This window comes from Pelodiscus sinensis, chromosome 5 (genome assembly GCF_052426305.1).
Source record: "Pelodiscus sinensis isolate ZL-2025 chromosome 5, ASM5242630v1, whole genome shotgun sequence".
NCBI classification, from domain to species: domain Eukaryota; kingdom Metazoa; phylum Chordata; order Testudines; family Trionychidae; genus Pelodiscus; species Pelodiscus sinensis.
The window spans coordinates 66,669,841-66,697,397 of record NC_143056.1 but is presented as its reverse complement, the minus strand read 5'-3'; the positions used below and the strand labels follow the sequence as shown (position 1 = coordinate 66,697,397).

Here is a 27,557-nt window from a genome sequence, read left to right as displayed (position 1 = left end):
AACTATGGGCTACGTGGGGAAAAAAATATCGGGCCTAAGCGTGGCTGCCGGGGTGTTCTGGACTCCCAGAGTGCCCGTGCAGCGCTGGGTCCCCCAAGCCCTGGGCCGGGCGGATGATGCAGCCGGATGTTCCGGGCGCTCAGCAGAGGCGTAGCGAGGGGGAAATGGGCGGCAGGGGGGAGTTACCCCCGGGCACCATGCTGGGGGGGGGTGCCAGGCCGGGCTGTGGGGGGAGGTACGGGGCATTGGGCTCAACTAGGCTGCAGGAGGAGGGAGGTGCCGGGAACCCAGCACTGGACTCAAGGGGAGGGAGGATGGGGCAGGGAATCAGCACTGGGCTCAGCATGTCTGTGCAGTTTCGGGGGAGGTGTAGGGAAACAGCTCAGCTGGGCTGCGAGAGTGAAGAGGTGTGGGGTGCTGGGCTGGGCTACAGAGGGGGTGGGATGGTGCAGAGCTCAGTTTGGCTGCAGGAGGAGGGAGGTACCAGGAACCCGGGACTAGACTCAAGTGGAGGGAGGAAGAAAGGGAGGGGCAGGAAATCAGGGCTGGGCTCAGCAGTTCTGCAGGGTTTGAGGGGAGGTGCAGGGAAATGGGGCTCAGCTGTGCTGTGGGAAAGGAATGCAGGGAACCAGTACAGGGCTCAACTGGGCTGAGGTGGATGGGGGAAGGCATAGGGAACAGAAGGGCAGCTCAGCTGGGCTGAGAGGGGCTGCAGGGAACTGGTGCTGAACTCCCTTGGAGTGTGGAGGATGGTTTTGGGAAAGGTGCAGGGAACCAGCAGGGGTGGGCAGCTCAATTGGGTTGCAGGGGAGGGAGGTGCAAAGAAGCCTAGCAGGGACGGGGGGGGGGGGGGGGGGGGGGAACAGGAGCCCTGAAATGACCTCCCCTGATCCAAAAAATCCCTCAACTGGGACCAGTCAGGGTGCCAGACCAGGGAGGTCCAACTCCTACCCAAGTCCCCTCCTTGCCAGATACCCTACCCCCAATCTGCTCCTGCTCCCACCTCCCGGAGTGCCCGTGCAGTGCCAGGTCCCACAAGCCCTAGCCCGGGCTGGGCGGAGGATTCAGCCAGGTGAAACACTGAAAATGTATTCATTTTTCATTCTTTTTTTAATATGCGTTTATATTTTTGGGCTGCAAAAAACAGTACTGGAAAAAAACGGGTTCCAACTAAAGTAAAAAGTTTGGGAAATCCTGGTCTAGCCAGCTTTCCATTCATCTTACAGTCCATTTATCCAATCCACACTCCCTTAACTTGCTGGCAAGAATATTGTGGGTGACCATATCAAAAGCTTTGCTAAAGCGGGCACTGGGGGCTTTTGGGAGGACCAGAAACAACTTATTTGCATATTCTCCATTTGCTTAATGAATATGCAAATGAATGTTACCAGTCCTCCAAAAGCTCGTGAATGGTCCCCATGTCAAAAAGTTTGGGAACCCCTGTCGTAGACCAAGGTTTCCCAGGATTGCTTAGGGCCATCCTTAGTCCCAAATGACCCTTTCTTGCAACTGGTTATATATTAAGTGAGCGTAGAGACAGATACAGCTGCATCTGACATTGCAGTTTTGCTTCCACAGAGGAAACAATGAGATAAAATAACCTGCTAGTCTTTGCATCCTTTGACACCCTACTATAAGCTGCATGGGTTAAGTACTAGTGAATGGAAATTCTCCCACTCAAACTCTCTCAATTTCCTGCTATGAATTCACACCACAAAGGTTGCAGCTCTAAGATTTTGTCAAAATCTCAGACTAGGTTACATCAAGTCTCTTGACAAACCTAGCTACACAAAAAGTGGCTTTGTGATTAATGCACTTGTGGTGCAGCACACTAGCAAATCCTAAGTGTCATGAGAGTGGCAGGCAAAGTTCCCTGCAGCTCACCCCTACACTCATCAGGGAACACGCGATGTGTCTTCTGATTCCTGTAAAGCGTTCTGAAAAGCTTATGACTCTACATTAATATCAAAATAGCAGACTCCACCACCAGCTACTGTTCAAAAAGGTGACAAAGGAAGGTGGGAAAAGACCCCCCCATGTGCTAGGGCTGCGCCAGCTATCTAGGAAACAGAGGCAGCAGCACAGAGTTTATCTGTTGCTTTCCTTTCAGTGTACCTGTGTAGTGATAGTCTGCCAGTGGGTGGTTTTGCGAATGCATTGGTCTCTTCAGCAGCAGTTTGGTCAACGTAGCCTAAGAGACAGCACAATAACAGAATTAGCTCTCAGTAGCACATGAACTTCTGCAGTGTTATAACAAATGAACAGTAGGCAATCTTCTTGTACTATCCTCTACCAGCAAGTTACTAGTATTAAAAGCTCCCTCTCCCACCTTGTGCTCTAGCCTGTGGAACAGCCTTTGGGATGGAGTTAAGGCACCAGCATTCTGTTAAAGCGACGAGGAGTCCTGTGGCACCTTATAGACTAACTGAAGTGTAGGAGCATAAGCTTTCGTGGGCAAAGACCCACTTCGTCAGATGCAGGTAGTGGAAATTTCTTCGCCCACGAAAGCTTATGCTTCTACACTTCAGTTAGTCTATACGGTGCCACAGGACTCCTCATCGCTTTTGCAGATTCAGACTAACACGGCTACCCCTCTGATACTTGACAGCATTCTGTTCTTCACTCTCTGGTACCTTGGGCAAGCAAACTCACCTCTCCATGCCTCCACTTTCCTATCTATAGAGTGGAGTACAACACTGCTCACCTACTCCAGCTCACAAAAGAGAAAGGCCCTATAGAATACGTTCCCTCTAAGCTACGTGGCTGCAAAGCTGCTTAGTTAGCTCTGAGTGGGTGCTCAAGGCACACACCTAAGGTGGGGAGGAGGACTGCCCCATCCCCAACTGAGCCCAGGGCCAACCTCCAGGCCTGCTGTGGCTGAGAGAGGGACAGCCTGACCCCAGCGCCTTTCCCCTAGCCCAAAGTGCAATCCTGGCATGGGTGGCCCTACCCCAGAGCCCCCCTGCTGTGGCTCAGGCAGCCCTGCCCCAGCTCCAACTCAGCCCTGGCTGGAACCTGTGGAGCTCAGGGGGAGAGGCTATCATGCAGCCCCAGCCCTGGAGCAGCCAGGGCTGAGAGAAGTGCCTTTCCTTCTCAGCCCAGGTGCTGCTGGGAAGAGTTCTCTCTCCCCTCGCAGCAGCCTCAGAGCACCCTTACCCCAAACCCATCTGCCCAGCCCTACCCTATGGTGTGAACCCCAGCTGGAGCCCTCACCCTTCAAGCCCCTGCACACCATCCTCTGTTCTAGCCCTGAGCCTCTCATGCCCAGCCCCACCCGAGCCCGTACCACCAGTCAGAGTCCTTTCATCCCAACTCCCTGTCCCAGCCCCGAGTCACTCACTTCCAGCCCTACTCTAGAACCCACACACCCCAGTTGGAATTCCCACACTCCTACATCCTAACTCTCTGCCCCAGGCCTGAGCCCGTTGGCCCCACCCCTGCCATATGCACGTTATATGCACCAATGTGGAAGTGATGTGTTGCACATCCCCTCTATGTCACATATCACCTCCACATTGGTGCACATAAAATTAATTCTGCTTAAGGAGTGGGGAAAATTAGAGGGAACGCTGCTATGGAAGTATTACCTTAGGTCGTAATGATCCCCTACAGAATGTGGTCTGACTCCCACCCGCCAATCAAGAATACTGCTCTAAAGACTCCTTTGCAGATTCAGGACACCAGTGAAATGGGTTTAGAAATCTCAACACACTCGAGTAAACAATATTGCAGAATAAAATGGAAGGATCACTTCCACAGAAAAAAGCCACTCAACTGTACCCATTCTTTATTTGCACTATAGCTACCAATTGCACTGAAGTTAGAAGTGACAGTGAAGATTAGTGCACTAAACTTTCATAAACAGGTCCGTTTTACAGCATCTACCAAAGAAATCAGAATGGTTTACAAACATTAATGGCTAGCAGATATACCCAGCATTGCTCAGTAGTGCCAAAACACTAACTCCAAATTTCTCCATTTTCTCTCTTTTCTATAAGGTTTATTGAGAAGCAATCCTATTCCAGGTTCATTCTATTTTTCTAGCTCATCTTGGTTCAATCTCTTCCAACATTCACTCAGTTCTGTTAATTTTGAGGACTGTACTTGCTTTGGTGATTCTGCCTCTTTTCTGTTTCGTTTTATGAGAAGTAATCCCATTCCAGGCACATCCTGTTTTCCTGGTGCAACCAAACTAGGGATGTTAAATTTTGATTAATCAGCTGAGTAGTCGATGGAATTTCCTTCAACTACTCAATTAGTTGATAAGGGGCGGGTGGAGCACTCACCATCCCAGCTGCACCTCTGCCTTTTAAATGTAGTTAAGAGTCACCTGATTGCGCCATTTCTCCCTGCGCCTCTGCCTCTCCTGCCATGCCCGCCCCCTTGGAGACGGTGCTGGGGGGAACTGGCTTTTAAGCTGGCTCCTCCCAGTGCCAGCTCCTGCTTCCCCCGCCGCCCCCCGATACAGAAGCAGAGGGGTAGGGGGAAGAGACTAGTCAACTCAACTACCCGATAAGCTTATGCTCATCGGGTAGTTGACTAATCACTTACATCTCTACACCAAATATTACCTTGCTTCAAGTTATGATCAGAGGAAGCTCTATACCAAATTTGGTGGTCCTAGCTCTTACTGTTTAGGAGGCGTTCTTGATCAAACAGACAAACTCTCTAAAATATATAGTAAATTACAAAATGCTGTAAGGCAGGTAAGTAAACCCATTTTGCATAGGCACAGCAAGGTTAAATGACTTGCTTAGGGTCACAAAGAAAGTCAGTGACAGAGTCAAGAATTGAACCCACGATCCTAATTTCCAGTCCCATGCTCTAAAGCCAATAGACAATGCTCCCTCCCATAAACTAGACTTTAAATTTAGAAGGCAAGTGAATTTAGTTTAGCCACCTCAGCCACATGATCCCTTTAAGCTAAGGTGTAAAACAAAAACATAAACCACATATAATCTCATGCAGTTTGATATTTTTAGTTGTCTCTACTTAGGAGAGACTCAAAACTGAAATAGCAAACACGGTACAAGTCAAGATAGAGGTACATCACCAGAGCTGTTCAGGGGCCACATCCGGAATAGTGACAGCAAGAGGTGATGAACATTAGGATTCAAATATATTGGCAGAACTGTATAGTACTTTGCAAGCTTCTCTCAAATAAGCATTTTGCTGGTGCAATCAGTCCTGTGTGATTAAGATCTCTTCCCACAATCGCAAAAGAATAGACAAATAATTGAAGATGACTCACCAGAATGTTTCCCTTTGCTTCGTGCAAGACATGTAGCGCCAGCTCCTGATTGGTTCCAGCCCCAGGAAAAATACTTGAACAGGCGGCAGTTAACAGATTTTCCACTATTACCAGGAAAGTGCCATCAAACCAAACAACAGGATGGGATGGAAGATGCAAAAGATCAGATTAAGAAATGGAATAGTTGCTGCTATTTTTTTGTTATATTCAATGAGTTTGGTTGGTGGGCGTCTCAGTACAGTTTTCAATGAGGTAGTGGTCACGTGTAACTTGGGCAACAGTAGGATTTCCATTATTTTATCTTAATTGACCCTTTCCAATCAAAACTAAATAAACCAGGAAAGAACTTAAGACTGAACGATCACAGAACTTGAACGCCTTCACATTAGGGAAGAGAACCAAGATTGAATGAACCTCTATTATGACTTTCCCTCTTACTCTGAGTGGGGGAGGTGAAGGATGGCAAGGTGGAGGTGAGCCACAAAGAGAGCCAGGTGAGAAAATTCAAATGTGAATGAACATGCTAATACCATTCCCTCTTTTTCCAGAAAAAGCCAGACCACAGTTACTGCTGCAGTAAGTGAACAAACTCAGATTCAGGCCAGCTCTACCCCACAAAGCTTTGTAGGCATAGCTGTGTAGGTCAAGGGTGTGAAAAAAAAATCACATGCCCCAGATATGCCACCAAAACCTCTAATGTAGGCTCAGTTATACCAAAAAAGGCATTTTTTCCAAACTTTCCAGAAAATCAAAAATGTCAATATTATATGTATTGATTTGAAAATTTTTGTTTTCATTTTTAGGAATTTTTATAAAAGCAAAAGAAATTAGGATTATAGTCACAAAATGGATGGGGATGGGGGAATATAGCGGCACCACTGCCTCCCATATAAATTACGCCCACTTGTTGAGGCACTTACCTGAGATGTGGGACTTGAGGCTAACAGGAATGTAAAATCCCATGTAACTGGTTAGCCAGTTAAACATGAAATTTACTTCACGTATAACTGGTTTTCCAATGAAGCGCCTGTCCCCTCCACTGCAAGGGACTCTAATCCCTCCTGCCATCCCGCACTAGGCCCCCCAGTAATCTCCGGTTCACATTGCTCAGGAGAGGGAGCTTCAGGCAAGGGGTGCAATGGGGACTGCAGAGGCAGGATTTGGGGGGAGAGTAGGAGTGGGGGCATGCAGCAGGAGCGAGGCGGGGGGAATTGCCCTGGGCCCTGCACCTGAGGCGCAGTTGCCTTAGGCCTCATGCCTCATTCCTCCCCAGGAATGACCGTGCTCAGGGGTGTGGATTTTCACACCCCCGAGCACTGTACCTTGAGACAAATCTAAATTTTAATTGCGTCTAGGGACATGTGTACAATTGCCTATTGCAATTGCTGGATTTGAATTTGGGTCTCCTACATTGCAAGAGAGTGCCTTAACCACAAAGTTATGTGATACTCAGGTGCAGTGCTCTTTTAATTTCTCCATTTGTTCTGCTTTTTATAAATAGTCATTGGAGCCAGGACTTGAGCTTGGGTCACTCACCTTCTGGGTAAGCATCGTAAGCAGAAGTAGTCACTCTCACTACCCACTATCATCATGAATGACTATGAATTACTTCTGTGAATGACTCCCAATTGCCCATTTTATTTTAAATGATCATCTCCCATGTTACCCTTAAACAATCTTTCCAAACTTGTCATTAGCTCATGAGGCTAGGTCTACACTAGCAAATTAGACAGGTATAACTAGGTCACTCATGAGTGAAAAAAAATCTACACCCATGTGACACAGTTAAACAAGATTCAACCCCCGTTGGAGACAGAATGTTTCCATCCCCTGCCAGGGCTTGGCTGCTGGGGACAGAGATTGAGCAAGCCAGGCGGGGCAGAGGAGCGGGAACTCCAGCTCACGTGGCCTCTGTCTCCAGCAGCAGAGCCCAAAGAGGAAGAGGGTGACCGCTGCCTTCCAGCCAGGCTCTCGCAAGCACAAGTGACGTCATCTCATTCACTGCCCAACTGTCAGGGAGAGTCAACATGCCAGGAAGTGGCGGGGGTGGGGGTGAGGGGAGAAGGACATAGGGAGAGAGGGACAGAGGCTTCCTTCTCCCACAGATAATGTGGAGTCAGGAGAGCACTGTGATGCAGTCAACTAGGCAGAGGAAACATGGGAAAGTCATGTGTCAGCCCTGTTAGACTGTGCCCTTCCAGCGTGGAGACACACAAATTGTCTATGGGAGAGCTCCTCTCGTCAGCGTAGACAGCATCTTCGCTGAGGCACTACAGTAGTGCAACTGCATCACTGTAGCACTTTAAGTGCAGACAAGCCCTGAGATATTCTGCTTCCTTCCCCAGACCTAAAGAGCTCCTTCCAGAGCAGTGATCACCAACCAGTAGATCAGGATCTACTGGTAGATCTTGGACCTCTGACAAGTGATCTTGACTCGTTTGGCCAAGAGGCTATCAAGTGCCAGTACTTTAGCTGCCCTTCCCCCCACTGCTGTGCACCTCCTGTCCTCTGCCTTGAAGCTGTCCCCTCAGGAGCCTCCTGCTTGCTCCTGAGAGGAGGGTGCCAATGTCAGGGTGCCCCCTCACACTCTGTATCCCTTTTCCACAGAGCAGAGAGGGGACACAACAGGATTTGGGAGGGAGTTTGCTGGCTGCTTTTGGGAGTGGTGCAGGGCCAGCGCAGGGGTGAGCCTGCCTTAGCCTCACTGTACCACCACCCAGGATCCATGTGGGGTCAGCAAGGCCCAGTCTGAGCCCACATCCTGAAATCCTACCCCAGTCATGAACCCCCTCCTGCACCCCAAACTCATGCCCCAGCCCCGAGCACCCCTGCATCCAAATAACCTCCAAGAGCCGGCTCCTAGAACCCCCTCCAGGCACCCCAACTGCCTGTCCCAAGTTCAATGCCTCTCTCATACTCCAGATCCCTTAATGCAAGACCAGAGTCTGCACCCCAACTCTCAGCCCCAGCCTGGTGAAAGTGAGGGAGGATGGGGGAGGAAGGATGGAGTGTGGAGGTACGGGGGACCTCAGAGAAGGAGCACAAAGAAGGCAGGGCAAGGATATTTGGATGTGAGGTACATCTTCGATTGCACTTAAATTCAAAAAGTGATCTTGTGCTTAAAAGGTTGGAGACGACTGCTCTAGAAAGCTCATATCTTTCACTAACAGAAGATGATCCAATAAAAGCTATTACCTCACCTATTTTTTCCCCTCTCGTATCCTGGGACCGACACAGCAAAAGCAGAGATGAATTTAATACCTTGTTTCACTTGTCCAATTATTTAATTTGTCCTGTCTGCCTTTTCAAGTCTATGAATCCTTGTTCTCCATAATTTTCCACAAGAGGTTTTCAACAAAACTTAGTGAAACTTGACACTTGATCAGTAGTATGAAGCTATTTAAATGGAGCCTAATGCAGAGGACACAGCTACTCTACCAAAACTGCTACTTTTTGTTTTAGGCCCATTTACCAACCTCTCTAGATGCTTACCATTCTCTTGGGTAGTTTTGTTGATTTCCAAGTCCCCCCATGGCTGCCACACCAGGTCTGCTTTATGCTTGTCAGCTGATGCCAAAGATCTGTCTTGGAGCACAGGTATTTCTGCTTGAAACCGTGATCCTACATTGATTCGTCTAGGAAAAGGAGAACAAATAATGACAATGACCTTCTCACAATATCTAGAAGGCATCTATCTATCTGGTAAAAGCACATGGATCGCAAAGAGTGCAGTAAGGCAAAAACAACATTCAGCTGTTACTACCTGAGTCAGACCTAACAGAGTGACCTAGATGCAAAAGTCTCAGTGCCCTATTACCAATTTCTAATGTTGTTTTAATAATTATTTTGTCTAGCTAATAAGAGGGTCCCTTAGACCTGCCAAGCTTCAACTTAGTCTCTAATTTGAGATTTGATTACTTACAAAGCACCCAGTTCTATTACAATCAAGAACTTTCAAACAATGAACGTTCTAGTAGGTTCTAATATTTTCTCCTTGGTTCTCATAGCTGCCCAGTGTGTAAGGACTGCCCAGTAATATCCAGACTGGACATCAACAGAGAGATTTGATTACAAGAGAAAAAGAGAAGATAACTAAAAATGAAGAAAAAACATAACCAGCTCTCCTGAGCACAGCTGCATTCTGTACTATTTCACAAGTCCACATGTGAACATGACCTTTGGTTACCCTCTTTCCTGCTCCATATCTCTGCCATCAGTTGACTTACTGAGCAGCATTAACAAATGGCTTGAGATAGAGTGAACAATTAAACAACAAAGAGGCAACTCAAAGTGAAGTACAGGATAGGTAAGAATTATGGTCATAGGATAGCAGAACCAAGAATAAAAATGAAAAATACCTTTCCATAAAATAATAATTTTAATTCCATAGAAAAGGTATGTCTCCTGTCATCATTTCCTCTATTTTTAAAATTACTTCTAAGAAATTATTTAGAATTAGAATCACATTGTTAAGCATACACAGATCTGCCGTCTGCAGGGAGGTAAAGAGAGGGTCAATGTCAGCACAGGCAGTTATAGTGCTCAATAATCTGTTTCCAATAAAAGCTACTATGCTGCAAAAGAATTTATTTCAGTGATGGGGTGAATAATATTCTGTTAGTCTGAAGACCAATTATCTTTCTACTTGCAACAGTTATCGATAAGGCCCAATGCCCTGAGCCTGTAAACACTTATGCCCATACTGGCTTAACTTCAATGGCACTATTAATGGTTGTCAACAGAACTGCACCAAGTAAAAAAGTGTATTTTTGCAGAATGGGGGCCCAAGAGTGACTATAAGATATCTCCTCATGTCCCCCTCCCATCAGATGATCTTTGAAATGGAATTGCACCCATTTCCTGCTCTATCAAGCCATGCAGGGCATGAGGAAGGGGGAAGGCAAGTAAGTGGAATTAGCCCTGCAAAGGAACTTCATGAAGACACTGGTACAGAAGATAAATGTTAAGTATGACAAGCTACCTTATAAGAAACCATGACAGTGTCAAATTGCAATATTCATATAATTTAGATAATCGGATCAGTCTTGATTGAAGGTGGACTACATCTGGCCAAAAACAGATTAGGGGAAAAAAGGATTGGAGGTGCAGCAGAAAAAAAATCAAGAGCGCTCTCAATGGGTAATACTGCTTTGAAAAAAACCAAGTCACTAAAGCCTCTTCCCGACTTACGAACCGGTTACGGACCAAGCAATTGGTCGTAACTCGGTTCATTCGTAAATCGGACCCCATTGAGTTACTCGCAACCGCGATGTTCATAAGCACAGATTGCATTCATAACTCGGGGTCCGCCATTTATGACAGCTTCGATCGTAACTGCGAACAGTCATAAGTCGACCATTTGCAACTCGGGGACCGGCTGTATATACACCCACAATGAGAAGCTCAAATCTCCTTTTCAGAGGCATGATTTGTAAACATGGAACTAACCGAACCAGAGGACTCACATCACAATGCCCCATGACACCAAACATTTTAGAAGTAGGCACAGAAAAGAACCATTACACTGTTTGTTCCACTTAAAACAAAAGATACATGAAATGTTTGGAAATAAGAGCTTAAGCAAAATGGCAAATCTTACTGCAATCCAACCCCTCCAAAGATAAAGTTTCACAAATTCCAATGAAAGATCACATTCTTCGTCGGCACAATTCTACTGACTTAAGTTAGACTAAACTGAGACTTTGGCCCAAATCATTTTGTGACTCAAAGGCCATGATCTAGAGAGGAAGAAACGGATCTCTTGATGACAATTCTGGTCAACAACAGATTCTACTTCACTGGTGTCAAATAATTTAACAAGTGGTTAACATCAGAATGGTTGAGGAAAGGATGACAGCAGCAACATTTACACTTCGGAGCCTGTGCCCTAATGTTAATGCAGCAAACACCAAGAAAATCACTTTTTTGCTGGTATAGGAACATCAACTGTCTGAATAGCTACATCAATGTCTGTCACACAGCCATGTCTCCGCTGGTGGTTTTATCAGCATAGCTATGACAGTCAGGAATGTAGTTTTTTCACACTCCTGATTGACAGTTATGCTGATATGTTTTAAGTGCAGGCGAAGCCCCATGTTGGGTGGACTTTGCAAAGGTGTGGAAAAGATTTAATCTACAATAGTAGTAAAACCACTTTCAGCAACAGTTACTAGAAGCTGTAGAATCACCTGATAGTAGCAAGATAAAGTAGTCACAAAATGATTAATGCAATTTTATTTTTAGGATTAAAGATTCCCTTTTGTTTTGCTAACTCAGTTACCGTTATTAAAAGGAAAGGGAAAAGAAAAAGAAAGTCCAGTGAATTTGGAACAAATGCTAGTTACCTTTGTTCCTGAAGCTGACTGCATTCTGAAAATTAAGTATGTCTGTCTATTTGTATTTTGCCTTCCCTTTAAGAAGCAGTATTCCTTTCACCTTTAACTAATTACAGTGGTTCCAGATTCAGCCCAGCAATTGAACAGTAGTGATGGAAAATAGTCATCACCGTCGCAACTGTTCAGTGGACCATAAGAAATCATATTTAGAGCAATAGATTTAGTCTGCCTACATTTTTTTTAAATCTACACTTTCAATTGGGCTGTCAAGCAATTAAAAATAACTGCAATTAATCACACAAGAAATAATAGAATACCACTTATTTTAAATATTTTTGGATAGAAATATATTGATTTCAAATATGGCATAGAATACAAAGTGTACAGTGCTCACTATTTTTATTACAACTATGTGCACAGTAAAGAACTGAAAAAACATTTTTATTCATCTCGCACAAGTACTTTAGTGTAATCTCTTCATCATGAAAGTTGGGCCCACAAATATAGAATTATGTACAAAAAATAACCTGTATTAAAAAATAAAACAATGAAAGTCTTTACAGCCTACAAGTGCAGTCAGTCCTACTTCTTGTTCAGCCAACCATTCAGACAGGCAATTCTGGTTACAATTTGCAGGAGATAACGCTGCCTGATTCTTTTTTACAGTGTGACCTGAAAGTGAGATCAGGCATTTACAAGGCACTGTTGTAGCTGGTGGTGTAAGATATTTACATGCCAGATGCACTAAAGATGTCCTTTCATGCTTCAACCACCATTTCAGAGGACATGCTCTATGCTGATGATCAGGGCTCAACAATTAGGGCAATCTACTTGCCCGTGGCGAGTAGATTTTAGCCAGCGTGCCAAACCGTGTGGTTGGCAAGCAGGGCTCACCGTCACTTGTCAAGCCCTGCTGATGATGATTCTGCTTCATAATGATTTAAGCAGCGTGAACTGATAAATGTTCTTTTTCATCATCTGAGTCAGATTCCTCCAGTAGAAGGTTGATTTTTTTTTTGTTGGCTCAGGTTCTGTAGTTTCCACATCAGAGTTTTGCTTTTTTAAGACTTCTGAACGCATGCTGCACATCTCACCCTTCTTTGATTTTCGATGGTACTTCAGACTCAAACTCTGGCTGTGTGCTGTAACTATCCTTAGCAATCTCATATTAGTTCTAAGAATGTTAAGTATTGGGTAACTGACTAATCGAATAGTCGATGCATTTTTGCATCAACTATTTGATTAGTAGATAGGGCGCCTCTGCCTTTAAAGTGTAGCAACAGCCCTAGGGTGAAAGCGCCGAAGTCCGGGGTCAGCTGGGGACTCCCCGTAGCATTCAAAGCAACAGCGCCACTTGGAGCAGCTGACCCCAGGTTCTGTGCAGTGCTGCCGCTTTGAAATAGCCTCTGCTCTTCCCCCCACTTGCTGCCTATCTCTGATAGAGGCAGCAAGGGGGGGGGGGGAAGCGACTAGTTGACTAGTCCTTTACATATCCCTAATTAGTACGTTCTTTGTGTTTTGTCAAATCTGCTCTGAAAGCTCTCTTAAAAATGACCATGTGTAGAGTCCTCATCTGACACTGCTATAACATGACAGATGGCAGAATACAGGTAAAGCAGAGCAGGAGACATAAAATTCTCCCCCAAGAAGTTCAGTCACATTTAATTAAATGTGGGGTGTTTGTTGTTGTTTTTAAAAAAAGCATCATTAGCATGGAAACTTGTTCTCTGAAATAATGGCTGAAGTATAAAGGGGAATACAAATGTTTGGCATATCTAGCAGTAAATTCCTTGCAATGTTGGCTACAAAAATGATGTGCAAAATGCAATGCAAACACTTGTTCTCACTTTGTGGTGACACTGTAAACATGAAGCAAGCAGCACTACCTCCCATCAATGTAAACAAGTATGCTTAATGATTGGCAGAACAAGAAGTAGGAATGAGTAGACATTTAGGCTCTAAAATTTTACATTGTTTTGTTTTTGAGTGCAGTTACATCACCAAAAAACCCCTACTCTTGTAAGTTACTCTGTTACGGCAAAGAAATTGCACTTCGGTACTTTGTTTATCACATTTACAGTGTATATATTTGTAATAAAAAGTAATAATTCACGAGTAATGTACATTTTGCACTGTCTTTTAATTAAAATCAAGATTGAAAATGTAAAAAAATTCCATAAATATTTAATACATTTCAGTTAGCAATCTATTGTTTAAGAGTAAAATTAATGACAATTATTTTTAATCATGATTGTTTTAAGTTAATCACGTGAAGTAACTGTATTGAAAATAAGGCTGTCGATTTAATCAAAGGATACTCACAGGAGTGAGTTGGAAAAGTGCTAAAAGATAAACCAACAAAAGGGGACCCTGCGACACTTTCCTATCCTCCTAAATCTGTAAGCAGGGTAAGGAATATTTGTGTGCCATCAAGCTAGGATAGGGTGGGCAAGAGGTGGCTTGCAGGCTGAATCCGGCCCACCAAGCCACCAGATCCTGCCCGTGGTCACCTTGCTGGTACCCTTACTATAGAGCAGCTGCACCCAGTTTAAACAGCAGGCTGCTAATTGCTCTGCAAACAGGGCAGGGAGGAGAAAGCTTTGCATGGTGTCCCCGCCTTCTAGCAAAATCCCCAAGCTCCCATTGGCCAGTTATGGGCCAATAATAGATGAGAAATGTTGCAGAAGGCAGGGACAGCGAATGAACCCTCCTCACTCTCCCCTCCCTGTGCTGGAACAGAGCTATGTGGAGAAGCTGCCCAGCACACAGGCAGGATTCCTGTAGAGCTGCAGGCTGGGAGCCACTTATGTAAGCACCTCCCAGCCAGAGGCTGCCTCTGTGCTCCCCCTCTTTCTCTCCAACTACCTGCCCCAAGCCACCATCCAAACCCTTTGTATCCCCTCTCCCTACCTCCTCCAGGTCACAACCCCATCCCAAGCCCTGCACTCCCTCCTACATCCCTCCTCCAGGCCAGAATCCTCTCCTGCACCCATAACACCTCCTGGACCCGGCAACCCAAGCCCCTGACCCAGATCATAACCCCCTCCTTCACCCAAACTCCCTTCTACCCTCCACCTGCCATCCCAGACCTCCTGCCCCCTCTACAGAAGAGTGGCCCTTGACCACTTAGCAAAATCTTGGAGTGACCCCCCCCCCATTAAAAATTATTGTTCATCCCTGAGCAAGGAGATGGATATTGTACAATTGTATTGATACTTACGGTTCAATGCTGACTGGGGTGGCCTCTCCCATTACCGAAAGGACGGGAGGGGTGACTTCTGAACTATCTGTAAGATAAGTAACAGATATGCTCAAAACCCATCAATTTTATGTTTGGGGCACATGTGAACTGTGTGAAGAATGCACCAGAGAATCAACTTTTATTCACCCAAAAAAGTTCTCAAGTGCCAAAGAACAGTAAAATGAAGAGGGAATTTTTAATTTTCATCCACCATTCTGTTCTGTTCCACCATTTTCATCATAGCATCCCATCCCTTCCAACAAACTCTCAGATATTTCAGCTAAACTAATCCCATGCTTGAGAGAACACTTAACTCTTTCAAAACTAAATCTTTTCTGCAGGAAGTCAGCAGGGAGTGCAGCAGGAGATCAATGGTAGGTTCATTCTAAATAACATCCCCAAATATGGCAGCATCACTTCTCCTACACTCCATTTCCCCAAAGTCTCCCAACAGGAAGCTCAACATCCATCTATCCATAACTATCTATCTAAGAGTCACAATTCCATGTGTGTTGGCACTCAGCCTCCCACTCCCAACAGGACAAAGAAGAGAACTTACTAGATCTGAGCAGAGTTCTGTGAGTACTTTTAGGGGTCACTGGCGGTGGAATTGAGTGACCACTAGCAGAGAGGATAGCATTGAAATACAGCCCAGACCCTTCTCTCACTGGGCTGAGAATTGGTGGAGGTGTATAAGGAGGTAGTTCAAAGTTCCTATCTGAAGGGTGATCTGCAAGGCGCACAGGTGAGCGTAAGTGGCTCTGATATGGAGTGATGTTAGAGTAGACTGGAGGAGCAATGAAGGTGCCTGCTTTTGGTGGTATAAAGAGTGGCTCAGGTCTTGGGCGCTGCTTTGGTTTCCGGGCAAAGCTCTCCGATTCCTCCTTTGGAACAGCATTTTCATGCTACAAAAGAAAACAAATCCTTTTAAACACAATTATCTGAACATTTAATTGTAAGATGCTTCCAAATTGTTTAAAAAATTTCCGTGAGATGATAACATGCTCAGTGCACTGCAGGACAGGTGCTGGCTGGGGCTGCTGAAGAGGGGAGACATCAACTATTATTCAGCAACGACACCTCTGGCAGCTTATAAAGTTGAGTTTACAGGCTCTAGATGGCAGCTCAGTCCATTGCTGGGTTAGAAAGATGGCAGTTGCAAAGTGGCAGTTTTGAAGGGGGAAGATGAGATTTTAACAGAGCTCTGAGACACACAGAAGACATCACAGGATGAGAAGAAAAGTTAGTCACTCTGAACGATAGAACAGAGCAAAGTCCAAGAATTTTTTTCTCGAAAGCCTGAAACTGCTTAGGAACTATGAACAATTTAACATTTCTCCAGCCAGCAAAATTATCCACTATAATCCTTCATCTAAATCTCTTTCTTTGGCTAGATGTAAGATTAAAACAAACAAAGAGTAAATATCGATGAACCTATCCCCAGGGGATTCTTAGAACATCATGGTAGCCATGTAAACCAAGATCCAGCTTGGACTTACTCAGAAGCCAAAGATAGATGCATAGTTTTACAACTCAAAGTAACCTGTGCATTAACAATCAAAAAACAAAAACAAAAAAAAAAACTTATTTAGAGTAGGGATGTGAACGACTAGTCGACTATTCAATAAGCAAATGCTTATTGGATAGTCAGCGCACTGGTTGACTAGTTGCTTTCCCCCCCACCATTGCTCCCTCTGTCAGAAAGAGGCAGCAAGGATGGGGAAAGTAGTGGGGGTGCTTCAAAGCAGCAGCGCCACGTGTAGCCTGGGGCCAGACCCTGGGCTCCACGTAGAGCTGCCGCTTTGAAATGCCACCTGAAGCCCAGGGTCCCTGGCTGGCTCTGGGCTGCACAAGGCTTTCAAAGTGGCAGTGCTGCGTGGAGTCTGATGCCGGGCTTCCTTCAGCGTTTCAAAGTGCCAGCGCCACATGGAGCCTGACCCTGGGAGCTCCATGCGGCGCTACCACTTTGAAACACTGCAGGGAGCCCCAGCTGGCCCCGTGCTCCCCACAGCACTTTCGCCTTTGAAGTGACACAATGGCTGTTGCTACACTTCAAAGACAGAAGCGCTCTTATTGACTATTCAATTAGCCAAATAATCAACATTTTACATCCCTAATTTACAGCATAGCTCTGAAAATGAAAATCAGTTGAACAGAGCAAGCTCCCAATAGCACCACATTATGTACTTAGTCTACCTTCATCCTCGGTATCCTCCAGACTTTTAGAAGGTATTATTTGGCTATTTTAGTACCAGCAATAGGCTTCAAAAAGCCAATGGTGCTCCACAAATTAGCCATCATATTGCAATGGTACATTTAAAAAAAAAAAACCACCCTCTACACAAGACGCAGAAGTGGCCTCTGGATCAAAAATCAGCACAACACCAGGTTCCCCTTTCAAGGTTAGGAGACTCACACTACTCTTTCACAATTAAAGTTGTTTCAATACAAGGGATTAAGCTGAGCACACAGATGTAGCAGACTTAAGTCTCTTAATATGACCATACCTGGATTGAGGTTTCCATGTTGGAGCTACGACTGGACCGTCTTCGGGTGACTATCACAGAGGGCTTGCGTTCAGAAAGACTTCGATCATTTGCCAGCACCCTCTGGAGTTTCCCTTCCTCACCCTTTTCCTTCGCAATAGCTTGCAAGTCGAATTTCCTCACTGGCACAGACACAGGGATGATTAGAGGCACAAGACTGCTATCTTCCCGGGGTCTCTTGGAGCATGGTGGAGAACTGGCAAATTCCAAAACACTTTTGGCTGCTGTAGGTGCTGCAGCCACTGCAGTCTTCTTCTCTTCTGAAGTATCCAATTCCTGAAGACAAGAAGAAAAATATCCCACATGTGCCTTAAAAATTTTAGAGCAATCACCTTTTAATCAGACAATCACTTTCAATCTAAATATTTTATTTCAGTGTTCCATGTTAGTCTCAACATGTACTCAGACCTACAATACCTGGGAAAAGGATACTTCTTCTGAACTACCTTCCAAAGCCAGCAAAATTGTCTTAAGAGTGGTCACATTTATTTCAACTGGCATTAGAAACAGTACCAGCTACTCTTGATCCTTCATTTTCCCATCCATAGCTTTACATTTTGTTTTCCAGACTAACTTATGCCCTGCATACCCCCAATATTTCCCCATAAGCACATGGGCAGGGATTTTAATATTATGGGAACACCTGAATATTGAGGTTTCAAGCGTACAACTTTTGTTCCAAATTACTCAACTGCATACCTTCTTTACCTGGTTCTCCCACTTCAAGAGCTCATATAGTTGAATCTCTTGATTAAAGAGCTAGGCTGGCTTTTGTACTGTACTTTATCCAATGTAAATATACCTTCTTAAGCTAACTAAATAAGCCTCTTTCATCAGCTCTTTGGTCAGCTACAACAATCAGGTAGGTGTCTTTTGGATCTGTGCTCAGTGTTTTCTGATCAGAGGAAAGGAGTCAACAGTGGAAGCAGCAGGTTGTATTGTGGGACAGAAAACCACTGAGCTAAGGAGAATAAAGGAGCAGACCATCCTCCCACCAAAAACAAACAAAAACAAAAAACAACCAACCAACCAAAAAAAACCCCCACCCCACTACACAATAACATATGTCTTCTCTCTCACACACTTGTCCACCACCCACCCACTAGTTTGCTCTAATTAGCCACTTAAAAATCTATGGTTCATTATCCCTAGATTGCAAATCTCATCTTGAATGTAGAAAATTATCAAAGAGGTTTAAAAAAAAAAAAAAAAAAAAGAGTGGGGCACACAAAACCCCTTCCATCAGGGCCACTGTGTAATCAAACCCTTTTTACTTCTCACTGGGAAGACCAGACAGAATCTGTCAAATATTACTCCCTTTTGTCCTCAAGTTGCTAACCATAGCTATATACAGGCATGACTAGGGGGGAAATTTCTTGTTTCAACTGTTAAATGTCACTTGATCTCTCCTAGCCTTTTCTTAAGCACACAACCAGGTCTCTCTAACTGCACTCACAGTGCTGGTGATCAGATGGCATGTAATGCAGCTCTACTTGGATAAGTATAAGGATGATGTGGATGAGAGGGCAGCAGATAAGCAAAAGTACATATTTCATATTGCTAACTACGACCCAGTTTTCCACCAAGTGTACTAACAAGTACCTTGCTCGATAGGAACAGCATAGCAAGAAAAAGGTGATCATGTTAACATGGTTGCTTTACTATCTGATGAAGGTTTTAGTTGATCTTCTGTAAAACAGATGAAGCAGCATGTGTGCACAAGGGCTGTGAGTGACTAGTTGCTTCCCCACCTTGCTGCCTCTATCGGCGGGGGGCGGAGGGGGGGAGAGGAAGCAAGAGCCAGTGGTGGGGGGAGCTGGCTTAAAAGCCAGTCATTGTCCCCCAGCACCATCTCTGCAGGGGAGCAGGAGAGGCTGAGGCATAGCGGAGAACAGGGCCTGAGCCCTGTCCCTCATGCTGTGCTTGTGCTTTTAAATGTATTAAGAGTCTTATGGCTCTTAATACATTTAAAAGGCAGAACCGCAGCAGGGTTAGCTTCTGGAGCCGGGAGCTAACTCCATTGTGACTCTGCAGTTTCCCCCCCCTTATCAACTAAATCGACCAGTTGATGGAAATTCCATCAACGAGTCAGTTAGCTAATTAAATGCCATTTAACATCCCTAGTGTTCACTTCCACTGTCTGCCTACAAAACCTGAATAATCTACACATCCCTGTATAAGAGAAGATGGGCAGGGCAAAGCAAATGATGAGCAAGTAGGAGATTGGGGGGAAATGGCAAAAAAAGAAATGTGTTTATTTTCCTTGTCACTGTTATCCAGAACATCACGACAAGGATAGTTATATATCCTGACATCCCTGCTGTGTCCCCCTAACAATGAAGCCCTTAGAGAAAAGGGTCTTTTTCCCTTCCCATGTGAGGGATTCACTGTAAGATCAGTGAAAGCAGGGCTGAAAGAGAACATAGCTCTTAGTTGTGCCCCACAGTTCCTGGTCTCCTGTTTCCTCATCAAACCATACGATAAGATGTTGTTCAGCTTCTGGCTATGGTACACCAGAGGGATCAATGGAGTAACTGCTCTTTCCTCTTGTTCACCAAGAGATAGTGCATCTGCCCCAACAAGTCCTACAAAGGTTCCTACAGACTAGGGATGTTAAAATGTGTTTATTCTGGTAAATGTGAAATTTTCAACAGTTACACGTTTGCACACAGGGGAGAGGAAGCTCCCTGTGAGCATGAGTTCCTGCCTGCTCCCTCCATGCTGCTGCCTCTGATACAGAGACTATGTATCAGGGAGGGAGGCCTGTGTGTAGCTGTGAAGGTTAATTGATGAACCCAGGCTCATAGGTTAACCATTTACACAGGTACACTATTACATCCCTTCCACAGACCTTTGTCCTATAGGTTAGCCAGATTTCTGTATTGCTGTAGCAAATTAGAATTTTAAATTTTTTCATTTTTAAAAATTATTTTAAAATTATTTGCTAAAGATGTCATCCTTCGTGTTTTGATCTGGGAGACTAGTCAAAAGAGACAGGATTTTAAACAAAGAGGTCAGGTGAAACAGGCCAGAATATTTATACCTTGTATTCTAAATTTTTGATCAATTTGATTAACTAGTTGTATTTCATTCTAAGGGTCTGGTTAGGAGATTCATTCAATCCCAGTGGAGTAAACTACATTGCTCACTGTATGGCCAGGCAATCACCCTCATATGGGTAATTCTAGAGCTGGTTCTGCAGCAGTGCACTCTGTCTCTCTTCAATTAGGTTGACTTCCCATATTTTTTTTTCCTGAGAGATATATTTTTAGGATGTTATATAGTATGAGGGCTACTTTAGAAATGCTGTGTTGGTCAGGATGTCTCTTACCTTGTCATTTTGAAGAGAAGCCAGCTCAACAGCCTTTTGTGCCAGGGTCAGCAGGTTGGCCTCTTGAGAAACACACCGTTTTCTTCGGGTGCTCTGGATCACACCACCTCTCACCCCCACAAAATCATGAGTTCTCTGAGTGCCTTCTTCAGTCATTGCCACTTGCTTCTCACCATCTCTACCATTATAAGATGTGGCCAGCCTCTCTGTTTCAGGCTGCGTCAACTCATTATTACTCAGGATCTCCTTCTGACCCAGGTGTGTCCTCTTGGGCTCTAGATAGCTACCTTTGTTGTGGCCCAGAGTTTCAGTCTCGTTCTGAAACTGGAGTCCTTGCTGCTGTGGTTGCCAGGGATGGAGGAACAGATTGCTAGATTGTTCCTCTACTGGTTTAGAACCCATTATTTCTCCTGAAGAAGAGGATGGCAAAATACCTTCCTTGGAGAGTCTCCTTGATCTCCTTGGAAAGGGTATCTGGGTCTGAGGTAGCACAGTCTGTTGGTTTTGCTCTGTCAGGGCTTTAAAAAGTTCCTGGTTCCTCTCAGGTTGCTGGAACTGGTGGGCCATCATATGATGTTGGGGTGCTGTTGCTGCCACATGGGGCTGAGCTATCGAAGCAGACTGCTGGAGACTGAAGGCTTGCATGGCAGCCTGTTGCTGCTGTTGTGGATAGAAGTTTTCAAATAGTTGTAACTGGGGAAGAGACTGTTGTTTCTGCTGGGTAGTGAAGACTGGGTTTGAAGAAGCTGGGGTTTGTTGAAAGACATGTAGCAATTCAGGAAGGCCTTGCTTCTGGCCTTGGTGACCAAATGCAAGCTGGAAAGGCTGCAAAGGAAGAGTCTGATTCTGCTGCTGCTGCTTCTGCATCTGGTGGTAGGAATTCATTTGAGCTTGTTGCCTGATTAGTGCTTGTTGTTCCAGCTGAACCTTCTGGGCCATCATCTGCTGGACTGCATCTCCATATAGTTCTAGCTGTGGCACCTCCATTTCTTTTTCCTGGTTTCTTTTCAGCATTTCAGGATGTCCATAGAAACCTGGGGCATTGGAATTAGGGTGGACCCCTTTTTGATTGCCCCCATAGACCATACTGTGGTTCCATGACGCAGGTGAAGGCTGCCAACTGGTATCAACTCTGTCAGGCAACCTGCTCGCCATCAATGAGTTCTGCCATTTGACAGTAGCCAGCTGCTGGGACATCATCATGGAGTCCCCCCTGTTTTGAGTATAAACAACCGAGTTCATCAAGGCAACGTTGTTGGGAGCCCCACTTAGCCCGCCTGCTTTAGATAGCTCCATACTTTGGGAGCCAGGCATTTCCCCTCCATGTCCATAGTACTGCCCTTCCTTCAGCTGCTGTTGCAGTTCTTTTGATGTCACAACTACATCCTGTTCATTAAAAAATGTAATCCGTTTCCCAGCCCTCTTGTTTGAAGTCTTTTGCTGAGCCTGTAGATTCATGGTTCAGTCTGTCCCCAGGCACGCACACAGATTTACAACCCTTCCATCTCAGAGGCTAGGGGAAGGAAAGACATCAAAAAGTTCACTTTCCCATCCAGTTTCAGTAATGATAGTTTTGTATAAGTCTAGATAGAAGGGCCTCCACTTCCCTTTCTTCTGTGTGTGTCTTTCTTTCCTTTTTTTTCCCCCCTCCGCTCTTCTCTGCAAGTCAGAGGATGCTGGAGCCTACTTGATCACAGCACCTGAAACAGAAAATGAACATCAATGAGTCACCAGAAAGGAGCACAAACCCTGGACATCAGATGGCATACACCCCCCCCCCAGAATCAGCAAACAATAAGGTGTGTATCTGTCCCTCCTTCCAAAGAAATCACAATGAGGAAAATCTTGCCCAGTGGGGAAAAGGATGGAGACAGAGGAGGGAGGGAAAGTAGATCTGACCATCTGTAGAGTCTAACTTATTCATTCCTCTCTAAAATAAATAATAGAATACTTTTGCACAATAAGAACAGCAGTTGCAAAAAGCACTACTGATTTAAAAAATGAACACTTAAGCTCAGGTATGCTCAAATTACAGCATGCAGGTTGTGTATGGCCCACCACAGCATTTCATAAGACCTGCAGCATGCTTCAACCCAATATCCTGACACCCAATTCATTAGTGCTTTGTCGTCACATTTACATCATTTTAGTTTACACAAATATATAAGTAGATGATAAAGTACTTAGAAACAACCTATTTAAATACATACAAAACAAGATGAACTTAAAATATAAATCAATTCAAGTTACTTCAAATCACAAGATTGCATTTAGGTTTATGTGGCCCCGTGTAATAAAGATTAGGCACCACTCCTTTTGCTCATTCTGAAGTCTTTTCTGTTACACATTCCCACTTTCCTCACTTCTCTTCCACCAAATCACTGATTTTTAATTATTTTTATAAGCTGAATTATTTGCTTTTAATTCAACCTCTGAAACAATAACCATGACTTGCTAAAAGTGTCAAACAACCTACATTATCTCAGCATTCCCAAATTTCCCCTCTGCCATGGTAAAAAACTAAAAAACCCAGCAAAACCTTCAGCTGAACATGAAGGGAAAGTGGGGAAAGTAGCCAGCAGCTGTACTGTGTGGAAACCATCTTGCCCCATCAGCCCCAAAAAATTCCTTCAATAGCTCACTAAATGCCCTGTGACTACAGGCAGGACTTTCCCAACCTGCTGTACTCTCAACGCCTTTTGCAGCAGTTGGAAGTTGCTATTTCTGCCAAGGGATTTCACACTGAATAGTGGATCATGAAGAGGCTTGTGGGCATCTTTAACGATCTTCGGATTAACAAGTTTCTGTTGGTAGAGAACAGGAAAAGAAGGCCCCTCATGCACAGGAATAGACACAATCAAGGAAGAAAAGCCACAATAAAGGCTTATGGACTGGAACGTTCTCTGACAAAGACTTGGATAGAGATATTTTATTTTAAAAACTTAAATATGTAAAAACACCAGCTCCTAAGCAATGAAACCATCCCAAACCTAGATATCATGCACTGTCATGAGTATGTTCATAATATCATCCAGGAAATTGCAATTTACAGAATAATTATTTCTGAAACACTTTAGATTTGAAAAAAAAAAATAGTACTATTTGTATATCTCTGCCTACAAAGCCAGTTTTTCTTAACAAACTATGTGTTCAAACATCAGAGAAAAGAAAATGCTAAAAACATCGTCATCTCTAAAATGATCTAGAACAAATTAATAATGCCTTGATTCTAAAGTAAAAAATAAATAAATCTTAGGACCTACCAGGACAAAAATGTTATGCAGCACATTGAAAAACTAGGAATCTTCACATTCCAATAAGATATAGCAACTTTTTCTAGACTGCATGACTCCAAGACACCAGATCTTAAACTTGTCACTTATCCAAACTTGAATAAGGTCTAATTTTAGACTTCCACTAAAGTAATTAAGTCGCTCTCTGCCCCCCCTCCTTGGGGAGTGGGCAAGTAGGGAGGAAAAGATGAGGAAATCCTGCATTTGGAAGGGGAAAAAAACAACAGTTTTGTGGATAATGGTGCAAATATTAAAAAAATCCAAAAGCTTAATTATTTAAAATAGCTGCTGTTTGCAACTTAAGAGTTTTGGAATCTTATTCGTAGTCCTTGGAAGAGGGGATTAGTGGGCAAAATGCAAAGGTGCTGGGATGAAAAAAAAACTATTATCATGAGGATTCTACTACTGCTACATATGGAATATGATGGTGTATTCTTTATTAATATTATACTTTTTTTTATAAATGGTTCTTACCTACCTTATATTTTAAATGATTTTAATCAGATTTAAATTTACAGATTTCCTTTTTAAAAATAAACTAGTTAAAATTAGAGTACACTACCTAGAAAGGCCTACATTTACAATCATTTATTAAAAATGTGTTTAATTATATTGATAGTAATGATAATGGCAAAATAAATTAATTTTTAATAGAATCAAGGAGCTCCTCAAATTTAGTAATGAATTAGTAAGTAATGAGTTAAAGTCTGCTTTTTTGTACATGGGTTCAGAGAAAAAATGTTTAGCTTTCAAGGTAAAGCATTATAAACATGATATAATATGTCACATACTAAATTAGATATGTATATCATCTTCAGTCTTTACTACTGAGTCAGTGTTGGAATTTACTTTTTCACTTTTTATTGTGTGTATCTATTAGGGATGTGAAGGTATAACCAGGAACTGGTGGGGCTGGAGCAGTTCCCCACCTGTTGCGGGCAGGAGGCTGCTCCAGCCCCATAGAAATCCACTGCGGACAACGGCTGCTCCAGCACAGCCCCTGCCTGCAGTGGGCCCAGGCTCCCCGCAGGCAGGGGCTACTCCGGTGTCCCAGCCGGTGCAGCCCCTATCTGCAGTGGGCATAGGGTGGAGGTGTTCTAGCCCAGTGGCAGGTGAAAGAGTCACTCCAGCCGGGTTGGAACATACCCCCTCACTCATCCTCCTTTAAATTGGTTAACCAGTTAAACAACAGGGATAACTGGTTAGCCAATTAAATGGGATTTCACATCCCTAGTGTCTATCACTTAATGTAATAGCTTAAATAAATATTCTGCCCAAAGAAGCTCATGATATTATATATATTTTTGTTAGTCTCTAAGGAGCCACAGAACTAATCATTGTTTTTACTGTCATTGTGTTAAGGATAAGAATGGCTATAACAGGTCAGACTAAAGGTCCATCTAGCCCAGTATCCTGTTTTCTGACAGTGGCCAATGCCACGTGCCCTAAAGGGAACAAACAGAACAGGTAATCATCAAGTGATGCATCCTGTTGCCCATTTCCAAATTCTGACAAACAGAAACTAGATTCTAGAGACACTATCCCTGCCCATCCTAGCTAAAAGCCACTGATGGACCTTTCCTGGCAGGGAGTTCCACAGGTTGACTATGCATTGTGTGAAGAATTATTTCCTTTTATTTAACACTTGTTACGTATTAATTTCATTTGGTGACTGCTCATTCTTCTGTTATGGTAGGGAGTAAATAACTTTTCCTTAATTATTTCTTCACACCAGTTCTGATTTTATAGACCATCATATCCCCACTTAGTAATCTCTTTTCCAAATTGAAAAGTCCCATTCTTATTAAGCTCTTCTCATATGGCAGCCATTCCACACCCCTAATTATTTTTGTTGCCCTTTTCTGAATCTTTTCCAATTCCCATATATCTTTTTGGAGATGAGGCAATCACATCTGCACACAATTAGGGTTGCCAGATGCTCTCCCAAAAAATACCAAACATGTAGGCTAAAAATTTTTGTTGAGCAAAAAAAGGAAAAGAACACACATGTCAGGCATACAAAAAACCAAACAAACAAAAAAGCCCCTCACCGCCCGGCTTCAACACACAACCACAGGAGACGCCACCAGGCTTCCATCCAGTGCCCAGCCGGAAAGAACAGAGGCTCCCAGCGCCAATCATGGCCCCACCTCCCAGCTAGGAGCCTCTGGTTGCATGCAGAAGCTGGGCGGGGGGACCCCCAGCCACTCCCCTCGTCCCTGCCCGGCTTTTGCACGCGACCACAGGCTCCCAGTGCCAATCAAGGCTCTGCCTCCCAGTTGCTCCCCCACCCCCGCCAAGCTTCCGTCCAATGCCCAGCCGGAAATTCAGAAAATACCTGACATTACACATGTCCGATATTTTCTGATTTTTTTTTTTACCGGGCAGAGAGCGCAAAAACCAGATACCTGGCAACCCTACACACAATATTCAAGATGTGGGCGTACCATGGATTTATAGAGAGGCATTATGGTATTTTCTGTCTTCTTATGTATCCCTTTTTTAATTATTCCTAACATTGTCTCCTTTTTTGACTTCAGCTGCACCTTAAGTGGATGTTTTCAAAGAACTATCCATAAGTATTTCAAGAGCTCTTTCTGGTGTGGTAATAGCTAATTTAGTCCCCATCATTTTATATGTATAGTTGGGATATATGGAAGAGACTCCTGAAAGAAGGCAAATTTGGACTATATCGTTTGTGGATGCTCACTCTATTTGCAAGACAGTGGGGGCTTCACCTAATCATACATTACACCACACAAACACCACAACATATGTCCAACTCACAGCCTGCACAGTACACTTAAGCATATGGAACCAAAGTCCTAGATTCCAATTCAGCCTCTCATTCCTGGTTTGTGCTGCAGAGGTTGATCTGAATGTAACAGTTTGAGGACAAATATATGGATTCTCTTGGGGGGTAGAAACATTTATTTGCAGTTGCTTTTGATATTTCTCCACCTCCTCCCCATTGTGAAAAGTCTGAATGACAGCCCACAAACTGTCTTTACTATCTGGCTTGCACAGTGACCACAACCTTCCTTTCGTTATCAAAGAGGAATGAATGATAATTGCAGCAAGTTGAGAACTGTACTCCATATGATTTTGAGTGGTGGACTATTTTGTGGTGGGGGGGAGGGCGGGGAGAGTGCTGTTTTTGAGCACTGCTAAAATAAGATTCACCATAGTTTAACATTCGCACCAGTGGAACGGAATTGATAATAAAAACAGTGATGAAAACCAGTAAGCACAGATGCAAACTAGGTTACAAGTACCATAAAACAATGGGAAAGGAAAAAAAGCACAGAGGACATAGGAGAAGAGAGAAAAACACTATTAGAGTTAGTAAAGAACAAAGATGCTTCCACACTCGAGCATATTAAACATTTAAATGTTGTGTTTCATCCCAGAGAATCATGAAGTGCTTTACATACCAACTTACATTCCAGGATCACTTCAACCACCACAGAAAAGCAGCTTCCTTTGGTGTGGGCAAGGAAGCAAATGACAAGACAGAGTTGTGCTGTGTAGGAGAGGAATACCTAAGCAAGGAAAGCAGG

General features: G+C 44.0%; 1 protein-coding gene across 3 annotated transcripts in view; it reads right to left on the bottom strand.

Moving 5' to 3' along the window:
* Positions 1 to 27,557, bottom strand: part of MIDEAS (mitotic deacetylase associated SANT domain protein) — an 81,231-nt gene that overhangs the window by 5,918 nt on the left and 47,756 nt on the right. For all 3 annotated transcript variants that reach the window (XM_006128609.5, XM_075927260.2, XM_006128608.5), the window contains exons 2-8: positions 20,705 to 22,404; positions 17,335 to 17,649; positions 15,387 to 15,732; positions 14,807 to 14,873; positions 8,744 to 8,886; positions 5,252 to 5,355; positions 2,116 to 2,191 (exon numbers count right to left, since the gene is read on the bottom strand). In XM_006128609.5, coding sequence (XP_006128671.3) covers positions 2,116 to 2,191; positions 5,252 to 5,355; positions 8,744 to 8,886; positions 14,807 to 14,873; positions 15,387 to 15,732; positions 17,335 to 17,649; positions 20,705 to 22,162 — 2,509 coding nt within the window. In that variant the 5' untranslated portion in view covers positions 22,163 to 22,404. The remainder of the gene's footprint in view (positions 1 to 2,115; positions 2,192 to 5,251; positions 5,356 to 8,743; positions 8,887 to 14,806; positions 14,874 to 15,386; positions 15,733 to 17,334; positions 17,650 to 20,704; positions 22,405 to 27,557) is intronic.